Source organism: Dreissena polymorpha, chromosome 8, assembly GCF_020536995.1.
Source record: "Dreissena polymorpha isolate Duluth1 chromosome 8, UMN_Dpol_1.0, whole genome shotgun sequence".
In the NCBI taxonomy this organism is placed as follows: Eukaryota; Metazoa; Mollusca; class Bivalvia; order Myida; family Dreissenidae; genus Dreissena; species Dreissena polymorpha.
In genome coordinates, this window is record NC_068362.1 from 105,427,273 (window position 1) to 105,444,974 (window position 17,702).

General features: G+C 36.9%; 1 protein-coding gene across 2 annotated transcripts; it reads right to left on the reverse strand.

Moving 5' to 3' along the window:
- Positions 1 to 9,848: 9,848 nt before the first annotated feature.
- LOC127843028 (uncharacterized) lies at positions 9,849 to 13,954 on the reverse strand. 2 transcript variants are annotated; one of them, XR_008032040.1, is made up of 3 exons: positions 13,277 to 13,954; positions 12,734 to 13,219; positions 9,849 to 10,296 (listed from the first exon to the last, which is right to left on the reverse strand). XR_008032040.1 is itself a non-coding variant. In XM_052372854.1 (2 exons), the coding sequence occupies exon 1, from the start codon at positions 13,518 to 13,520 to the stop codon at positions 13,056 to 13,058; it is 465 nt and encodes a 154-aa protein (XP_052228814.1). In that variant the 5' UTR covers positions 13,521 to 13,952; the 3' UTR covers positions 9,849 to 10,296; positions 12,734 to 13,055. The 2 variants fall into 2 exon arrangements, 1 of the variants encoding a protein (XP_052228814.1); XM_052372854.1 differs by having other exon boundaries at positions 12,734 to 13,952.
- Positions 13,955 to 17,702: the final 3,748 nt, after the last annotated feature.

A 17,702-nucleotide genomic window follows, 5' to 3' on the forward strand; every position in this document is an offset into this window, starting at 1 on the left:
AATGCCGCCTTTTCGGTTTGACCGCGAACGTGAGACAATCGATATGATAACAGGACCCCTGTTAATTGATCGATTTTGACAGGTAGCGTAGTCTGCCTATTCAGGTAGGCATTGTCATGGAGACGCTGCAGATATACACAGATTCGAGGTGCAGTTAAGCCTAAGATAAGGTAAATGTATATATGGATTTTGTAAATTCCGGGACATTTGTCAGATTTCCGGGACAGCGGGACAAGTTCTTCATTTCCGGGACTGTCCCGGACAATCCGGGACGTATGATGAATCCATTGAAATCAACAAAGTACTAGTCGTAAATACAGAATCGATTATTTTAGGTAGATTAAATAATTTTGCCAAGAATTTATTTATATTCCCATGAAATACATAGTATGCTACTAAAAAAGATTCATGATCGAATACCGACCCAAATGAGCAAATTGACTAGTATTGTTTTCAGAAGGTTGATAGACAAAAATCTGAAGCGTAAACATTTTACACATTTCTGAACAAATATTTTTAATTAGCTTATCTATATTAACGGGTTAAAAACAGACAACTGAAACTCGTCTTATAACATGAAAACATTCCAATATTTTTTTATTTTTTTTTCCAGTTACCAGCATCATTTAAACAGCTTTGGCAATCTTAAAAAATCTTTGATAACATTGTATTTCCCATTTATGTACCATCATCAGGATCAATATCTGTAGTGAAAGTTTTATAATACAGGCAAAGACATTGAATAGACATGCAATATGTGTGCTTTTAAAATTACTTTAAATGCTTTGTTAAACCAGGGACCTATACAAACAACTTGGTTGGTCACGTAGAAAATAAAACGTCAACTATTGTTTTTCTTTGAATACAACTTGGCTGGTCACATACACAATAGAGCATAAACTATTGTTTGTCTTTGAATACAACTTGGCTGGTGACATACAAAATGTGGCTGTTGACATGACTTTCTGGCTTTCCGCTTGAATTCTTGTGATGTGTCATTCTGCCATTTCGATCTGAACAAGGTCATTCATTTCCATCCGTCATAATATTCAAAGAGTCAGAGTAAGTGCTGACCAAACCAGGCGATATGTAGAGACTAGCAGAACTAAATCAGTATTTATCTCTGAGCTTCTTAGGTTTGACTGGGGTCAATATGGTAACAACTGCTGCAACAGTCTGTGTTTCTGACTGGATGATTTGATTTCGTCAAAAGGCATCTGAAAAAAAGACTTGTTACTGTAATTGTCAGTTTTTCATTTTATTTTTGATACCGATGGAAAAAAAGAACACGCAGAGCACTTGGTATTTCAGAATGATACAACTAATCTGATTTGAATCCATCGAGAAAATGATGGTCTTGAGACTTTTCATAAAATAATAATTAATAATAAATGATTTAATTGAAGTGTATTCTTTTTATTACCACATCATTTGGATTGTGATTTGATGAATATATATTTTGCCATCGGAATCAAATGTTGTTTTTTTGAAGTAGTGAAAGGGTTTGCCACCATTCAACCACAATTTGCTTTTTTCTCAAAATTCCACATATGTCAAAGAAAACGAATTCAAAATACTTAAGTAGGCAAGCTCAAAGTATGGAATGGAAAATATGTTTAGTTTAATCACACTAGAAACAATACTTTTCGAGTTTAGACTATGCATAAAAATCCAACAGCAGGATGTACGTATGGACGGACAAAGGTATATCTACATTCACCCACACATCTATGAACTTGGGGGCGTAAAAAAACATGCACATGACTTGAACACTCACCTGAGGTTCGCTCTGCACTTTGTTCACTAGACGTGACGAATACATGAAGAGGGGATGAAAGGGACCTGAAATAGGGAAAACCATGCTTAATGTGTAAAACGCACCCGTGACCCCTTGACCTAGTTTTTAGCCCGTGTAACAGGCCATTTATTTCCCCCTGGCCAATTTTTCCCCGGGAAAAAAATGGACTAGTCCATTTTTTCCCCGGGGAAAAAGTTGCCTAGGCCAATTCTTCCCCCCCTAGTCAAATTCTTCATATCTTTCTGTCTACACATTTCGGCCAGTTTTTCCCCCCTGGCCAGTTTTCCCCCCCCCCTACCTTGTAAAAGTTTTAACAATAGAATTTGATTGAGAGTTGCTAAAACTGCCTCCACCCCCTTATCTTTTATTATCTCCCGCGATGGGCTGAGGGATATTGTTTTGGCGTTGTCCATCCGTCTTTCCGTCCGTCCGGAGCCATATCTTGGAAGTGCTTTGGCGGATTTCATTGAAACTTGGTATGAGTATATATATAAATAAGGGGATGATGCTAGCCAAATGGCATTGTACATCATCTGTTAATAATGGAGTTATGTCCCTTTGTATCTTGAAATAATGCTTTTTTGAGTGTCAAATATAACACTTTTGTGTCCAGAAGCATTTTGGCGGAGGATATCAATTCAACGAATTTGCTTATTTTAATTATCTTTTACATTTATTATTCACCTTTTGACCAGTTTTTCCCCCTGGCCAGTTCCCTCCTCCCCCCCCACCTTGTTAAAGTATTTTCTACAACAGAATTTGATAGAGTTGCTAAAACTACCTCTATTCCCTTATCTTTTATTTTACTTCTCTTTTACATTTATTCTTTAATGTTCGGCCATTTTTTTCCCTTGGCCATTTTTTCCCCCTAACTTGTAAAAGTAGTTTTTACAACAGCATTTGATTGATAGTGTCTTAAACTGCCTCCACACTCTTATCTTTTATATTACTTATCTTTTACATTTATTCTTCTCTTTTCTGCCAGTTTTCCCTCCTGGCCAGTTTTTCCCCCCTACCATGTAAAAGTAGTTTTAATAACAGAATTTGATTGAGAGTTGCTAAACCTACCTCTATCCCCTTCTCTTTTATTTTACTTCTGTTTTACATGTATTCTTCACTTTTCGTCCAGTTTTTCCCCCCTGGCCAGTTTTTCCCCCCTACCATGTAAAAGTAGTTTTAACAAGAGAATTTGATTGAGAGTTGCTGATGGTAATGATGATAATGATATACACTCATTTTTTGTTAAGTAGGTAGGGAAAGGGAAACAGAAACATGAATATTTGTAGTTTTGGCCGTATATTACTTCATTACATTTGTATTTTATTGAGTGTTTAACTTTCTTATGTGAAAAAGGTCTCTTTATCATAATATGTCACAATGAAATTAATACTTAAGAAATGGAATTAAATTTTAAAAAACATTGGGTCTGTAACAACATATCACCAAGAATAAGTTGAATTAAGCAATATACAATTGTATACTTGTGAAAATTTGACACGGGAGGGAACTTAAAAACTATGAGACTCTTCCAGACACAATACGCTAGACTAACTGGCACTTAGGGAAGAATTTAGGTAACTAGCTCCACTCAAAGAAGTATCAGTTTAAATTGTGCAATATGCAATATTGTATGTGTGAAAAATTGACACTTAGTGGAACTTTTACAGTTAAGGAATAGTCTCCAAGACCCAATACACTAGAAGGTTTTGACACTTAGGGTCCAAGTATCAACCATACCCTGTGTCAATTAAACCCAAATAAACAATGTGTCAACACCTTTATCTCCGTAACAGTCCACAACAATCCTAGATTTTTTGTATAAAAAGTCTATGATATTTGCACTTGGAATCATTGCTAAAATGGATGACTCTGAGTACAATGAGTTGTTGTATTTCTTAAATGCTAAAAAGTATCCTAAGAGAGTTTCTAGTATCAAAGACCCCTCACTTAAGAAAAATGAGAAAAAGAAAATGAGATCAAAATGCAAAGATCTACGGGCACATGATGGCATGCTATATAAAGGTAGCCAGCGGGAACTTCGACGAAATGAAATCCAAGGAGTTATGCAGTCCTTACATGCAGGTATGTTCAACTAATAGATTGAAATTTCCTAATTTGTTACTGTAACTCAATTTATAACTGAACAAACAAATATTCATATTTTTCCTAAGGTATGAAAATATTCAGGATTCTCTACATTAATTTATTTTCTTGATTTCGAAAGTCTTTTTAATTGGTAATGATTAATAATTAAATATGTTTCAAAAATTTGTGTCATCATTTTTCTGCAAGATTGGCACTGTTATGCATTAAATTAAAGACAATAGATAGTGAAAATAAAATCACACGCAGATATCAGTTGGGTTACAGTGTATCATTTCCATTTTGATAATAAGAAATATCACATCGTTAAAGAAAAACACTCAATAGTATACGTTAAAGTTTATAAGTGAGTGTTTACATAAATAAATTGTTCAAAAGTGGCCAAGCCTATTGACCAATTTATTTTTGTAAATGCTCACTAATAAGCTTTAGCCGACTTAGTGTTAAAAATAATTTATTAGTGACAAGCATATTTACCTTGTAAAACAGCCCTTTTTCTAGATATGAAAATGAACAACTTATTCATGAAGTAAATGAGCATGCATAGCTCGGCCTACATCAGGTGCACTTTTAGTTACATGTAACTGTTTCATGAAACAAACATTACGTGGAAACATTTTACTGTTATTTTGGTTGAGATGCTGGTACATAAATATTTCTCTGGGTATACTTGGATAATTTATATTAAAACTGTTCATAGAGTTGATTTAAGTGTGTTGTGCATATATTTTGATTTGAATAGTAAAATATTTTCTAACATTAATATATGCACATCACAAGATACTAGAAATAACATGTGAACTGTTTTAAGATATGATTAAAATAGTTTAAATACATCACTTATTGACATTCTAATGAAATTAATTAAAGGTTAAAGTTTATTTTTGTAAATGCTCACTAATAAGCTTTAACCAACTTAGTGTTTAAAATTATTTATCAGTGACAAGCACATTTACCTTGTAAAACAGCCCTTTTTCTAGATAGGTCTTTTAATGGTAGTTGATAAAACAAAATTAATTCCTTTAGAACTAAATATTGAAACACTACAATCTGATGTGCATGTGATTAATCAAGAATTGCTTTGATGTTCATATTTGCAGTATTGGACTCTGCTTTTAGATCATATAAGGTTGTAAATACGAATTTAAAAAATCTCTTATGCACAGAAAGTTTTAATTGAGATTTTAACTATGATGCTTTATGATTTTCATTACTAAGTTAATTGACACTGACATTCAAATGCTTAAAATTATGTTAACTGTTTTTCCTAAAATGTCTGATGGTATGGATGGCAATCAAAAAGTATCCTTTTCCCATACACTAATTAGTTTTTGATCATTGAGTCATTGAGAATGATGTTATATTCACCAGAAGCAAAATATAATGCTTGCTTGTGGTGAAATATGTATCTCATAAATTATATAATGGCTCCATACTCAATCAATGTTTTACATCTTATTCAACATTTATAATACTTTTCATTTCTCAATGTGGAAGAAGTACATGCTTTATTTCATAACTGTTTTACGTAAAGCAAAATTGTAGCACCAAAATTTTACAGAGAAAAATAAGCTTTACCAATACCAGATACAAATTATGCATTAAAAGAATAAAGAAAACAATGAATATGTTGAGGGCTGAGTGTGTCAGTCAATGAGAACTATATTTGTAGATCATTCACTTTATAATGTCTCTTATGGCAGTCTTTAACGTTTTTGTTTGTAAAAGGTTTTTATTACATTCTTAACAAATCACATAACATGTGTTAAAAGCAAATGAAATATATTGTTTGTTTAGAAATTAACATGAAATGATATGTTATATTGAACAATTTGTAGTTTATTTATGTACTATACATCTGTATCTATATGTGCTATTTGGTCTATATACAATTTTCTGTGATATATAACATTTCATTTTTGTAAGGACCCATGTTTTCAAACATCAATATTATTGTGCTTTGCTTTAATATCTGTGAGTGGTTTAAGATGTTACGTCTACATTTATTTTTATCAGCAAATGAAAAATAAAAATGAAACTAGACCTGTTACGTTATATTTTCATGTGCATTTTAAGTTAAAGACATGTTTTCCAAAAGGTTTCTTAAAATTAGAGTTTTCTCCAAAAACCTTCCTAAGCATGAAAACAATGTCAGGATGAACTTCAATTTGTACCATTATATACAAGCAAGAGTGGCCAAGGGAGAAAAAAATGATTGAGACTGCATATTGCATTAAGATATCTTAATTAGTGAAGGGGAGAAAAAATGGCCAAGTTTGTTTTGTGCCGTCTGCTACAAAGAAGCTGCAACATATAGGGATCACTTCTCTGTCTGTCTGTCACGACTGCCACTCCTTTGTCTGGAGCATATTTTTTGCCCGATTTGACATTTGACCTTGATTGCCCTTTTATTAACTTGATACTTGTATTATTCTATCAAGCACATCTGTACAGAGGGGGCGAATTGCTCAAGGGGAGAAAAATGGCCGACAGTCGAGATCATGTTAAAAAATCAATAATGAAGGTGGGGGGAAAATTGGGCGAGGGGGTAAAAACAGCTTAGAGTCATGTGAAATAAATTCTTATGTAGGGGGGGGGGGGGAGAAATTGGCCGAGGGGAGAAAAAATGGCCAAGAGTAATGTTGCAATTAATTCTTTTAGTAGGGGGGAAAATTTGCCCAGGGAAGAAAAAAATGAAATCATTTTGCAATAAATTCTTAACGAGGGAGGGGGGGAAAGATTTGCCGAGGGGAGAAAACATGGCCGAGAGTCATGTTGCAATTAATTCTTTAAGTAGGGGGGGGGGGGGAAATTGGCCAAGGGGGGGGAAAGATTGGCCTGGGCCATTTTTTCCCCGGGGGAAAAAACGACCTAGGCCAATCTTTCCCCGGGGAAAAAATGGCCTAGGCCAATTTTTCCCCAGGGAAAAAATGGCCAGGGGAAAAAATGGACCGCTACACCTGTAGCCGGAATGGCCCATGTTCGAACATGGCCTAAAGGTCATCTACATTAAGTTTCCGACCAAGTTTGTTGAAGAGGGGATGATAAGTACTTGAAAAAGAGAACAGACACCATACTGAATGTGTAAAACGCATTAAGTGACCCCATGACCTAGTTTGTTTTCCCCGGAATTGCCAGTGTTTAATCATGGCCTAGAGATCATCTATATTAAACTTCTGACCAAGTTTGATGAAGATCGGAAGTAAACTTCGTCAATAAGAGACCGAGAGCGGACACCATGCTCAATGCATTAAATGCACTAAGTGACCCCATGACCTAGGTTTTGGCCTGGCATGGCCCATGTTCAAACTTGGCCTAGAGATCATCTAAATAAAACTTCAAACTAAGTTTGGTGAAGATTGGATGAAAATTACTTGAATCAAAGAGCTGAAAACATGCTGAATGTTTAAAACGCACTTAGTGACACCGTGACCTATGATTTGACCCGGCATGACCCATATTTAACCACTTAATACGGACCGACCAACCGACAGACAGACAGACAGACCGACAGACATGTTCACCCCTAAACTAAAAGCTATGAACATCACTGATCCCTCTTCGTAATTCAATATTAGTTTTAAAACCATATTTACAGTTAATATGGAACCTGATTTTGTCAACATTTTAAGAGTCAAATATGTTGGTACCTGCTGATAAATTGTTTCATGTTATTGTTGTTGTGGTTTTGAGTTGTAATGTTACTATAGATGTTAAATTTAAAATGCAAATTCGAGGGTTTAGCTTGAAACTTTTGCATTTTCTACACATTTCTATATAAGATACAGTAGTTTGTGGCTCAACCCACTTAGATTAGATAAACTGGTCAATTAATTGAAGAGCAGAAACCCCAGTTTGTATTGAATTTTACCTATTGGGTATTTGTGAAAGCAAAAGGTTGAGGCTATTACGACTGGGTCTCCTGAATGCTTTGTCACAGTGAACTCGTTTGCAACAGCAGGGTTACTTACCTATTGAGATGCAGAGTTTGATAATGTGGACATCGCTACTGGGCTTGAACTTGTGAGTACAAGACCTCAGTGAACAGATAGAAATACCTTAGGGCATCCCAATAATGTGTCCCTGTAAACAAAATAATTTAATTGCATTCTGAAATGGCATCAATTATATAAGCAGTCAATCAATGTTGCTTGAGTAAAAAAATATTTAAGAAATAAATTATGTTTGAAGGATCTTGATACAAATGGGATAAAAACTAAACACTTGATACAACCATAGCCTTCTATAACTTGTACAGTTGATACAAACATTTTGTGTCCCTTTGGAACCAATATTTATTAAGTAACGTGCAACACTAAAAAGGTGGGACGGACATAAGGAAGGACGAAAGGAAGGACTGGGAGAATTACAGACAAGGACACATGTGTACCCCCCCCACTGAGCTCTTTCAAGGCAATACGAATGGCGGGTATTATAAATATTTAACACTTACATAAATGATTTGTTTAAGTTAGCAGCCAGGATAGAGTTATATCAATATTAAACACACCCAAACTGTTTAAATTGAAATTTCGAGTGAAACACTGCACATTATAAATAATTAATTACATTACCAACCTACCTAATTGACAAAAATATCTTGGCCCCTGGCCAAGAAAGTATGGAGCCCAAGGTTCAGTGTGGCTCCACCCTGCGGGTAGGACTAGTTGAGCATTGGCCCCAAGGTCCTGGGCCAGGAAGTGTCACTGGGCCCTGGGCCCAGCTGACCAGACAGCCTGTTGTTCAGCTAGGTACCGATCTATGATTGCATGGGTTCCTGTAGGAACAAGCTCTTAAAACAAACTGCAGAAATTTAAATAAATATTGAAAACAAATGAAGAAAATAATTTTGAAATGAGCTGAAGGCTTTTACATAATTATTTTTCTAAAATTAAATATAATTTAACAACTCTATTAAAGCAGATTTTTCTGCAAGGATAAACTTTTGGTTCAAGAGCTGGATTTTGGTCATATACAAAACTTAATGCCCTGACCTTCTATGATTAAAATTGATATCAGATCAAGTGCTATTTGCATTTTATTTACTAAGTGTGATTAATTTAAAAGCACATAATTCCCATTTGATGCTAGGAACTTTTCAGACACATAAAATACTGAATTAAGTGTAGTATTTGAGCCTCATTCTGGGAAAATAGGGCTTAATGTATGTGTGGTCTGCACAGGCTAATCTGGGATGACACTTTAATAGGACTTAATGTATGTGCAGTCTGCACAGGCTAATCTGGGATGACACTTAAATAGGACTTGATGTATGTGCAGTCTGCACAGGCTAATCTGAGATGACACTTAAATAGGACTTAATGTATGTGCTGTCTGCACAGGCTAATCTGGAATGACAATTTAATAGGACTTAATGCATGTGCAGTCTGCACAGGCTAATCTGGGATGACAATTTAATAGGACTTAATGCATGTGCAGTCTGCACAGGCTCATCTGGGATGACACTTTAATAGGACTTAATGTATGTGCAGTCTGCACAGGCTAATCTGGGATTACAATCTAATAGGCCTTAATGTATGTGCAGTCTGCACAGGCTAATCTGGAATGACAATTTAATAGGACTTAATGTATGTGCAGTCTGCACAGGCTAATCTGGAATGACAATCTAATAGGACTTAATGTATGTGCAGTCTGCACAGGCTAATCTGGGATGACAATTTAAAAGGACTTAATGTATGTGAAGTCTGCACAGGCTAATCTGGGATGACAATTTAAAAGGACTTAATGTATGTGAAGTCTGCACAGGCTAATCTGGGATGACAATTTAATAGGACTTAATGTAGGTGCAGTCTGCACAGGCTAATCTGGGATGACAATTTAAGCACATACATGAAGCCCCATATCCCAGAACACCGCTAAGATACTACTTATTGTTCTTGTTGCTGCTGCTGTTGCTGCGACTGGGCCATAGACAGAGATGGAGTCCCGACGCCGAAGTTGCCACCCCAAACCCGAGAACTGCTGACAATAACTGTTGTTGAATGGCGTCAAATGCATACTGCTCTCCAGGCCTAAGGTTCACATTATTCGAGAACAACATATCGAGATCAGTCACATTAACGGACGTGTCACGCAACGCCTGCTCTACCTGTTGGATCAGATCGTTTCAGTTCGAGCGACTTATCCGGCCTAATTTGTCGACGCCCATCATCCAATTGTTGCTAAGCGACATCGATGCTGAGACGGAAGTCGAACTCACCAAGGCTCTGCTGTTGGAAGTATTGATGTTCCCAATATGGGAAGGAGGCTTGGTAGTCTGACGCAAGATGTCTTCGTGCTAAATTTCTTAAGCGAGTTGTAGTATTTGTGCAAGAAGTCGATTTGTCATGGACTTTCACTTCAATGACGTTTGTCATGTTTGCTAGTAAAGTTCACTGGAAAGGAAATGGAAAGTAAACTAAAACCGGATTGTTTAGGGACACATTTTAAATGCCAAACATTGTGCCTATAATTGATATTTAGAATATTGCAATAAATTTTTCACCAATTAGAACTCAGAATAACGTAGTATCAATGTTTTATGCGCACCAACTTGAAATTGGAATTTTTGGGTTTGTAGCAAGGTGTAATATTTATTTTTTGTAAATCAAAAACAGGCATTACTTGAGCAATTAAGAATGTGAGACTTCACACCTTTAATATTGTGACTATAGAACTTTAAATGTGAGACTACATAATTTTAATTGTGATACTCAGCAACTTAAAATGTGAGACAACACAACTATAAATGTTACAATCTACATATTTAAGTGTGAGTCTGCACACTTTTAAATGTGATAGTTTATGACTTATACCTGAGACATAACAACTTTAAATGTGAGACAATACAACTGTATGGCATTTAATAAGAAACAATAGATATGAGTTCAAAATAGTAATTAAACTTAGTTAAATAAGCAAACTAGAGCTGTGTCACAGACGTGACAAATACCCTCACATACCGCATTGAAACATAATATTTTGCATGTCGTCTTCACAAAAAACAGCGGACACCATGCTCAATTTTTAAAACGCACTAAGTGACCTCTTGACCTAGTTTTTGACCCAGAAAAGCCCATGTTCTAACTTGGCCTTAAGATCATCTCCATAAAACTTCTGACCAAGTTTGGTGAAGATGTGATGAAAACTACTTGAATTAGAGAGCAGACAACATTGTGATCTTTAAAACGCACTAAGTGACCCTATGACCTTGTTTTTGACCAGGCATGACCCATATTCAACCTTGACCTAGACATTATCAAGATACAACTTCTGACAAATTTTGGTGAAGATTGGATAAAAACTACTTGAATTAGACAGCGGACAACATGGTGAGGTTTAAAACACACTAACTGACCCCGTGACCTAGTTTTTGACCCAGCATAGCCCATGTTCGAACATGACCTACACATCATCTAGTTACAACTTCTGACCAAGTGTGGTGAAGATCGGATTTAAACTATTTGAAATAGAGAGCCGACACCATGCTCAATGTGTAAAACGTACAAAGTGACCCTGTGACCTATTGTTTGATCTGGCATGGCCCATGTTCGAACTTGGCCTTCAGATCATCTAGATAAAAGTTCTGACCAAGTTTGGTGAAGATCGGATGAAAACTATTTGAATAAGAGAGAGGACACCATGCTGAATGTTAAAAAACGCACAATGTGACCCCATGACCTAGTTTTTGATCTGGCATGGCCCATGTTCGAACATGGCCTTTAGATCATCTAGATAAAACTTCTGACCAAGTTTGGTGAAGACCGGATGAAAACTACTTGAATAAGAAAGAGGACACCATGCTGAATGTTAAAAAAAGCACTAAGTGACCGGGTGATCTAGTTTTTGACCCAGCAAGGCCCATGTTCGAACCTGGCCTTAAGATTATCAAGATACATCTTCTGACCAAGTTTGGTGAAGATCGGATGAAAACTACTTGAAATAGAGAGCGGACAACATGCTGAATGTTTAAAACGCACTAAGTGACCCCGTGACCTAGTTTTTGACCCGGCAAGGCCCATGTTCAAACTTGGCCTAGACATCATGTAGATACAACTTCTAACCAAGTTTGGTGAAGATTGGATGAAAACTACTTGAATTAGAGAGCGGACACTTAATACGGACCGACAGACAGACCGACAGACCGCCTGACCGACAGACAAGTTCACTCCTATATACCCCCCTAAACTACGTTTGTGGGGGTATATTTAAGCCAGTTATTTTGGTTAAAAAACTTTAAAATGTGCTATAACTAGGGGCTAGCTCTGTGCAGAGTTTATTTTAACCATTTTTGGATTGGGACACTTCGTAAAAAATCATAGTGTTTTGAATTTAATTGGGAGAATGGTTGTAGTTATTGCTAAACATAATTTAAAAATTGAGAATAAGTGTTATCAAGATAAATTGTGCTAAGGTTCAACTTATAGAGCTGCATAAGGAAACAAACTCAATTTGTAACCTATTAAAACATTGTTTGGGGTCAAATCTTGAATTGAGAACTTTTAGCCAGTAATTATGGAAAAAATAAACTGTTTAAGATTAGGAATGGGACTAAATTTTGGCCCCAATTTCGACAAATGAATAACACTGTATGATCTCACCTGAAGCTCAAGAAGCTGAGCTGATATGCTGGCCTCGCTGATATTGCCAAAGGCTGAATTTGAGTTCTGATTAACTCAATGTTGCAACCTATCAAAACATTCTTTTTCTTCCGGGAAACCATGAATTGAGAACTTTAGCCAGTAATCATGGATATAGACTTTATGAGATAAGAACGGGGCTGAATTTCGGCCCCAAAATTTCAACAAAATAATTAACACTGTAAGGTCTCACCTGAAGTTCAAGAAGCTGAGATGACATGCTGGCCTTGCTGTTATTGCTAAGAGACAAGTTTGAGTTCTGCTTTCTTCAGGTTGCGAGTCGAAGGGCGTACTGGACCACACAACAAAACTGCTGTTATTTTCCAAAGCCTTCTCTTGCATCAATTTAATGCGAGGCCTTTTGGGCTTGGAGTGCTATGTGCTCATAACAAAACCAGACGTGTTCACTTTAAGAACCTTGTTCACAATAGTGGGCGTAATTTGCGGCTGTGGCACACCCCATGGATGTATGGATCTCTTAGTGTTTACAACAAAGTCTTTACTGCCTGTCTGTGTCAGCATGGATGTATTGTGCTCTGGGTGTTAACAACCAAGTCTTTACTGCCTTTCTGTGTCAGCATGGATGTATCGTGCTCTGAGTTCACAGCAAAGTCACTACTGCCTTTCTGTGTCAACAAGGATGTATTGTGCTCTGTGTTCACAACCAAGTCATAACTGCCTTTCTGTGTCAGCATGGATGTATTGTGCTCTGTGTTTACAGCCAAGTCATAACTACCTTTCTGTGTCAGCATGGATGTATTGTGCTCTGTGTTTACAGCCAAGTCATTACTGCCTTTCTGTGTCAGCATGGATGTATTAAGCTCTGTGTTCACAGCCAAGTCATTACTGCCTTTCTGTGTCAGCATGGGTGTAATGTGTTCTGTGTTCACAGCCAAGTCATTACTGCCTTTCTGTGTCAGCATGGGTGTATTGTGTTCTGTGTTTACAGCCAAGTCATTACTGCCTTTCTGTGTCAGCATGGATATATCTTGCTCCTGGTGTTCACAACCAAGTCATTACTGCCTTTCTGTGTCAGCATGGATATATCTTGCTCTGGGTGTTCACTGCATAGTCATTACTGCCTTTCTGTGTCAGCATGGATAATTCTTTATCTGGGTGTTCACTGCATAGTCATTACTGCCTTTCTGTGTCAGCATGGATATATCTTGCTCTGGGTGTTCACAGCATAGTCATTACTGCCTTTCTGTGTCAGCATGGATATATTGTGCTCTGGGTGTTCACAGCATAGTCATGACTGCCTTTCTGTTTCAGCATGGATGTATTGTGCTCTGTGTTCACAGCCAAGTCATAACTGCCTTTCTGTGTCAGCATGGGTGTATCGTGTTCTGTGTTCACAGCCAAGTCATTACTGCCTTTCTGTGTCAGCATGGATGTATTGTGCTCTGGATGTTCACAGCATAGTCATACCTGCCTTTCTGTGACAGCCTGGATATATCTTGCTCTGGGTGTTCACAACCAAGTCATTACTTATTTTCTGTGTCAGCATGGATGTATCGTGCTCTGGGTGTTCACAACCAAGTCATTACTTCCTTTCTGTGTCAGCATGGATGTATTGTGCTCTGGGTTTTCAAAACCAAGTTATTACCGCCTTTCTGTGTCAGCATGGATGTATCGCGCTCTTGGTGTTCACAACCAAGTCATTTTTGCCTTTTTTGTCAGTAACATTGCCAAAAGTCTGTTCTATTATGATATTTTGGCCGCTGAGAGGACAATCTGGGGCAGTCCGTAACCCTACTGTTGTCCAAACTATCAACAGCAGATGTATCCCACTAGGAAAGCTAACGCTTTTATTGTTCCTTGATTTTCTTCCGTTCAATTTCTGTTTGTCCCATAAAGATTGGAACAACTTATTGAAATTTTTATTCTTCATGATATTTGTTGTGATGTTCAACAGCAACAACTGACTGTTAGCGTTACCATAACTACTGCTATAACTGTTCGTGTCTGTAACACTCGTCCCTTTCGGGCCCACGCGGAACTCGAGCTTAACAAAACTACCCAGGCTTATGTTTGGAAAACGTGACGTGGGCATTGCGTTTGTTCAGAACAGAATCATGCTCAGAATTTGCTGCAGAATGGAGTTGTTTTACGATGCTGACTTTTTGAGGCAGGAGGTCAAGGAGGAGGAGTTAGAAGTCAAGGGAGGGGAAGTGTCATTCTGGACTGGGGCTCCTGCAGGCGGGACTGGTGCTGTTGCTGGGCCAACTCGATATCAATGCTGGTGCTCTGCTGAAAACAACAACAACACAGTGGGTGATAGGAACTTGTAACAAATTATATTACAATCTATAACAAACTATGCCTCTTGACTGGCTGTGAAGGTTTTCAACAACATGAATTTCTAATCTGGCATTTTATTTGTTTCTTGTCCTTAATAGCATGAACATAAATACATTTAAGTCATTTTGTATTAAAACAAGGAAAGTGTTGGCTAATGCTACACTAATCTGTACATTTATATCTATTATCTTTACTCCATTTTCAGAGATGTATTTTCATAAGCCAATATGCGGATCACTAATGTTAGAAAGTGTCGTCCCAGATTAGCATGTGAAATTCACATAAGCTAATAAGGGAGGGTACTTTCTGACTAGACTGGATTTTCATAAAGAGGATTATTTGTTCAACAAAAATACCTTTAAGAGGAAAGTGTTGTCCATTATTAGCGTGTGCAAACTGCACAGGCTTATCTTTGACAGCAATTTAAGCACATGCATTAGGCCCCATTTTTCCAGATATCAAGTATGATGAGCTATGGGTCAGGGGAGTGGATGGGTCGTCCTGGACTGGGGCTCCTGCAGGCCGGACTGGTGCTGTTGCTGGGCCAACTCGATATAAATGGTGGTGCTGTCCTGAAAACAACAGCACAGTGGGTGATGTGAACTTGTAAAAAATGTTTATATTATAATCTATACGAAACTATGCCTCTTGATTGGTTGTGAAGGTGTTAAATAGGCAAAATTTCATTCTAATGAATTTCTAATCTGTATATTCATAATGATGTAATTTCATTAGCCAATATGCAAATAGTCGTCCCAGATTAACATGTGAAGTCCACACAAGCTAATCAGGAATGACACTTTTTGACTGGATTTTCATAAAGAGGATATTCCTTTTCAACAAAAATACCTTAACATATGAAATTGTTGTCCCAAATATGCCTGTGTGGATTGCACAAGCTAATCTAGGACTACAACAACAATTTAAGCATTAAGCCTCATTTTAAGAAGTTTTTTTCCGGTATAAAAACAACAAAATAATAGAAAATCATCTTCTTAACATTGTTTTTAAATTGTACTCATATATATGTATAACTTTACTTTTCCATATATTTTACTGCTCACCTACATTGGATTTAAATTATGTTATACGCCACTTGCTCTTAAAGACTACACGCTGACAACACTAGTTTGCCCGTTCTTTGGTGACGCCTAAAAATCCACATTTTCACAGAAACCAATACCAAGAAATGATTTTTTCCCAAGTAAATTGCTATCATAAACTTTGATATGTTGAGAGAAAACACAAGTTTCTGAAAACATATTACCCAATTGCCCACAAACACAAATCCGATCACAGGACGTGTTTTGTGTCATGTTTTGTATCATCCTTTGACCCATTCATTTTGTGAAAGAAAAATGATTCTCGAATTTTAATTATAGTGAAGAAATGAGTAGCAAACTTCTTAAAATTGCGAAAATTCTAGTCACAAACTTCTTTAAATTGTGACCCACAAAACTCTCAAATTTGAAAAAAAAACCTGTGATTCCATAAAAAGGAAAAGTAGCCCAGAATCATGCCCGTCCAGAAAAACTACAACTTTAAAACAAGGGCTGTTTGTAAAACATGCATGCCCCCCATATGGGCTGTCCGTTGTAGTGGCAGCCATTGTGTGAATACGATTTTTGTCACTGTGACCTTGACCTTTGACCTAGTGACCTGAAAATCAATAGGGGTCATCTGCGGGTCACGATCAATGTACCTATGAAGTGTCATGATTCTAGGCAAAAGCTTTCTTGAGTTATCATCCGAAAATCATTTTACTATTTTGGGTCACCGTGACCTTGACCTTTGACCTTGTGACCTCAAAATCAATAGGGGTCATCTGCAAGACATGATCAATCTACCTATGAAGTTTCATGATCCTAGGCGTATGCGTTCTTGAGTTTTCGTCCGGAAGCCATTTTACTATTTCGGGTCACTGTGACCTTGACCTTTGACCTAGTGACCTCAAAATCAATATGGGTCATCTGCAAGTCATGATCAATCTACCCATGAAGTTTCATGATTCTAGACGTATGCGTTCTTGAGTTATCATTCAAAAACCATTTTACTATTTCTGGTCACCGTGACCTTGATTTTTGACCTAGTGACCTCAAAATCAATAGGGGTCATCTGCGAGTCATGATCAATGTACCTATGAAGCTTCATGATCCTAGGCCCAAGCGTTCTTGAGTAATCGTCTGACAACCACCTGGTGGACGGACCGACCAACAGACCGACCAACAGACCGACCGACATGAGCAAAGCAATATACCCCCTCTTCTTTGAAGGGGGGCATGAAAAGGCACTGACTGATGAAACAGATGCAAAATATTGGTCAACAATTCAAGCTAGAGACTGGAATGCTACACCCCTGATCCTGGAAAATCATTTATATTAGCTGGCATAACACTTGGAGGTTTTTAAAAAAAACACTTTTTTGTGGACATGTAAATTCGTGTATTTTTTACTTGTTGAAAAAAAACACGAATTTGCTTGGATCATTTTGTTATGTGTTTGAGTAATTTTCGTGGACAGTAAACCCACGAAATCAACATTAATTAATGTACCACAAATTATAACAAACTTACAGTACTTAATCAACATGTTTTTAGAAATGTGTTTGACAAGATTTATTTTATTTATTTTTAATTTAAATTTATGATTGTTCATTAAAAGAACAATCATTTTGATTTTTTTAGTCCGGTGTATTCCTTAGTTTAAATACAATGCAAACATTAATTGCTGAATAAAGTCTAAACTCAATGACTCTAACTTGCCTGGACTGACAACAAGAGTTTTAGCCATCCAGAATTCGATCCAACCGATCTGAATATACTTATGTTTACTAACATAAATCTGCAATAGATTAACATCTC

Bases quoted from the DNA above. Each gene is read 5' to 3' on its own strand.
- LOC127843028 (XM_052372854.1), bottom strand. From the start codon at position 13,520: ATGCTGACACAGAAAGGCAGTAATGACTTGGCTGTAAACACAGAACAC.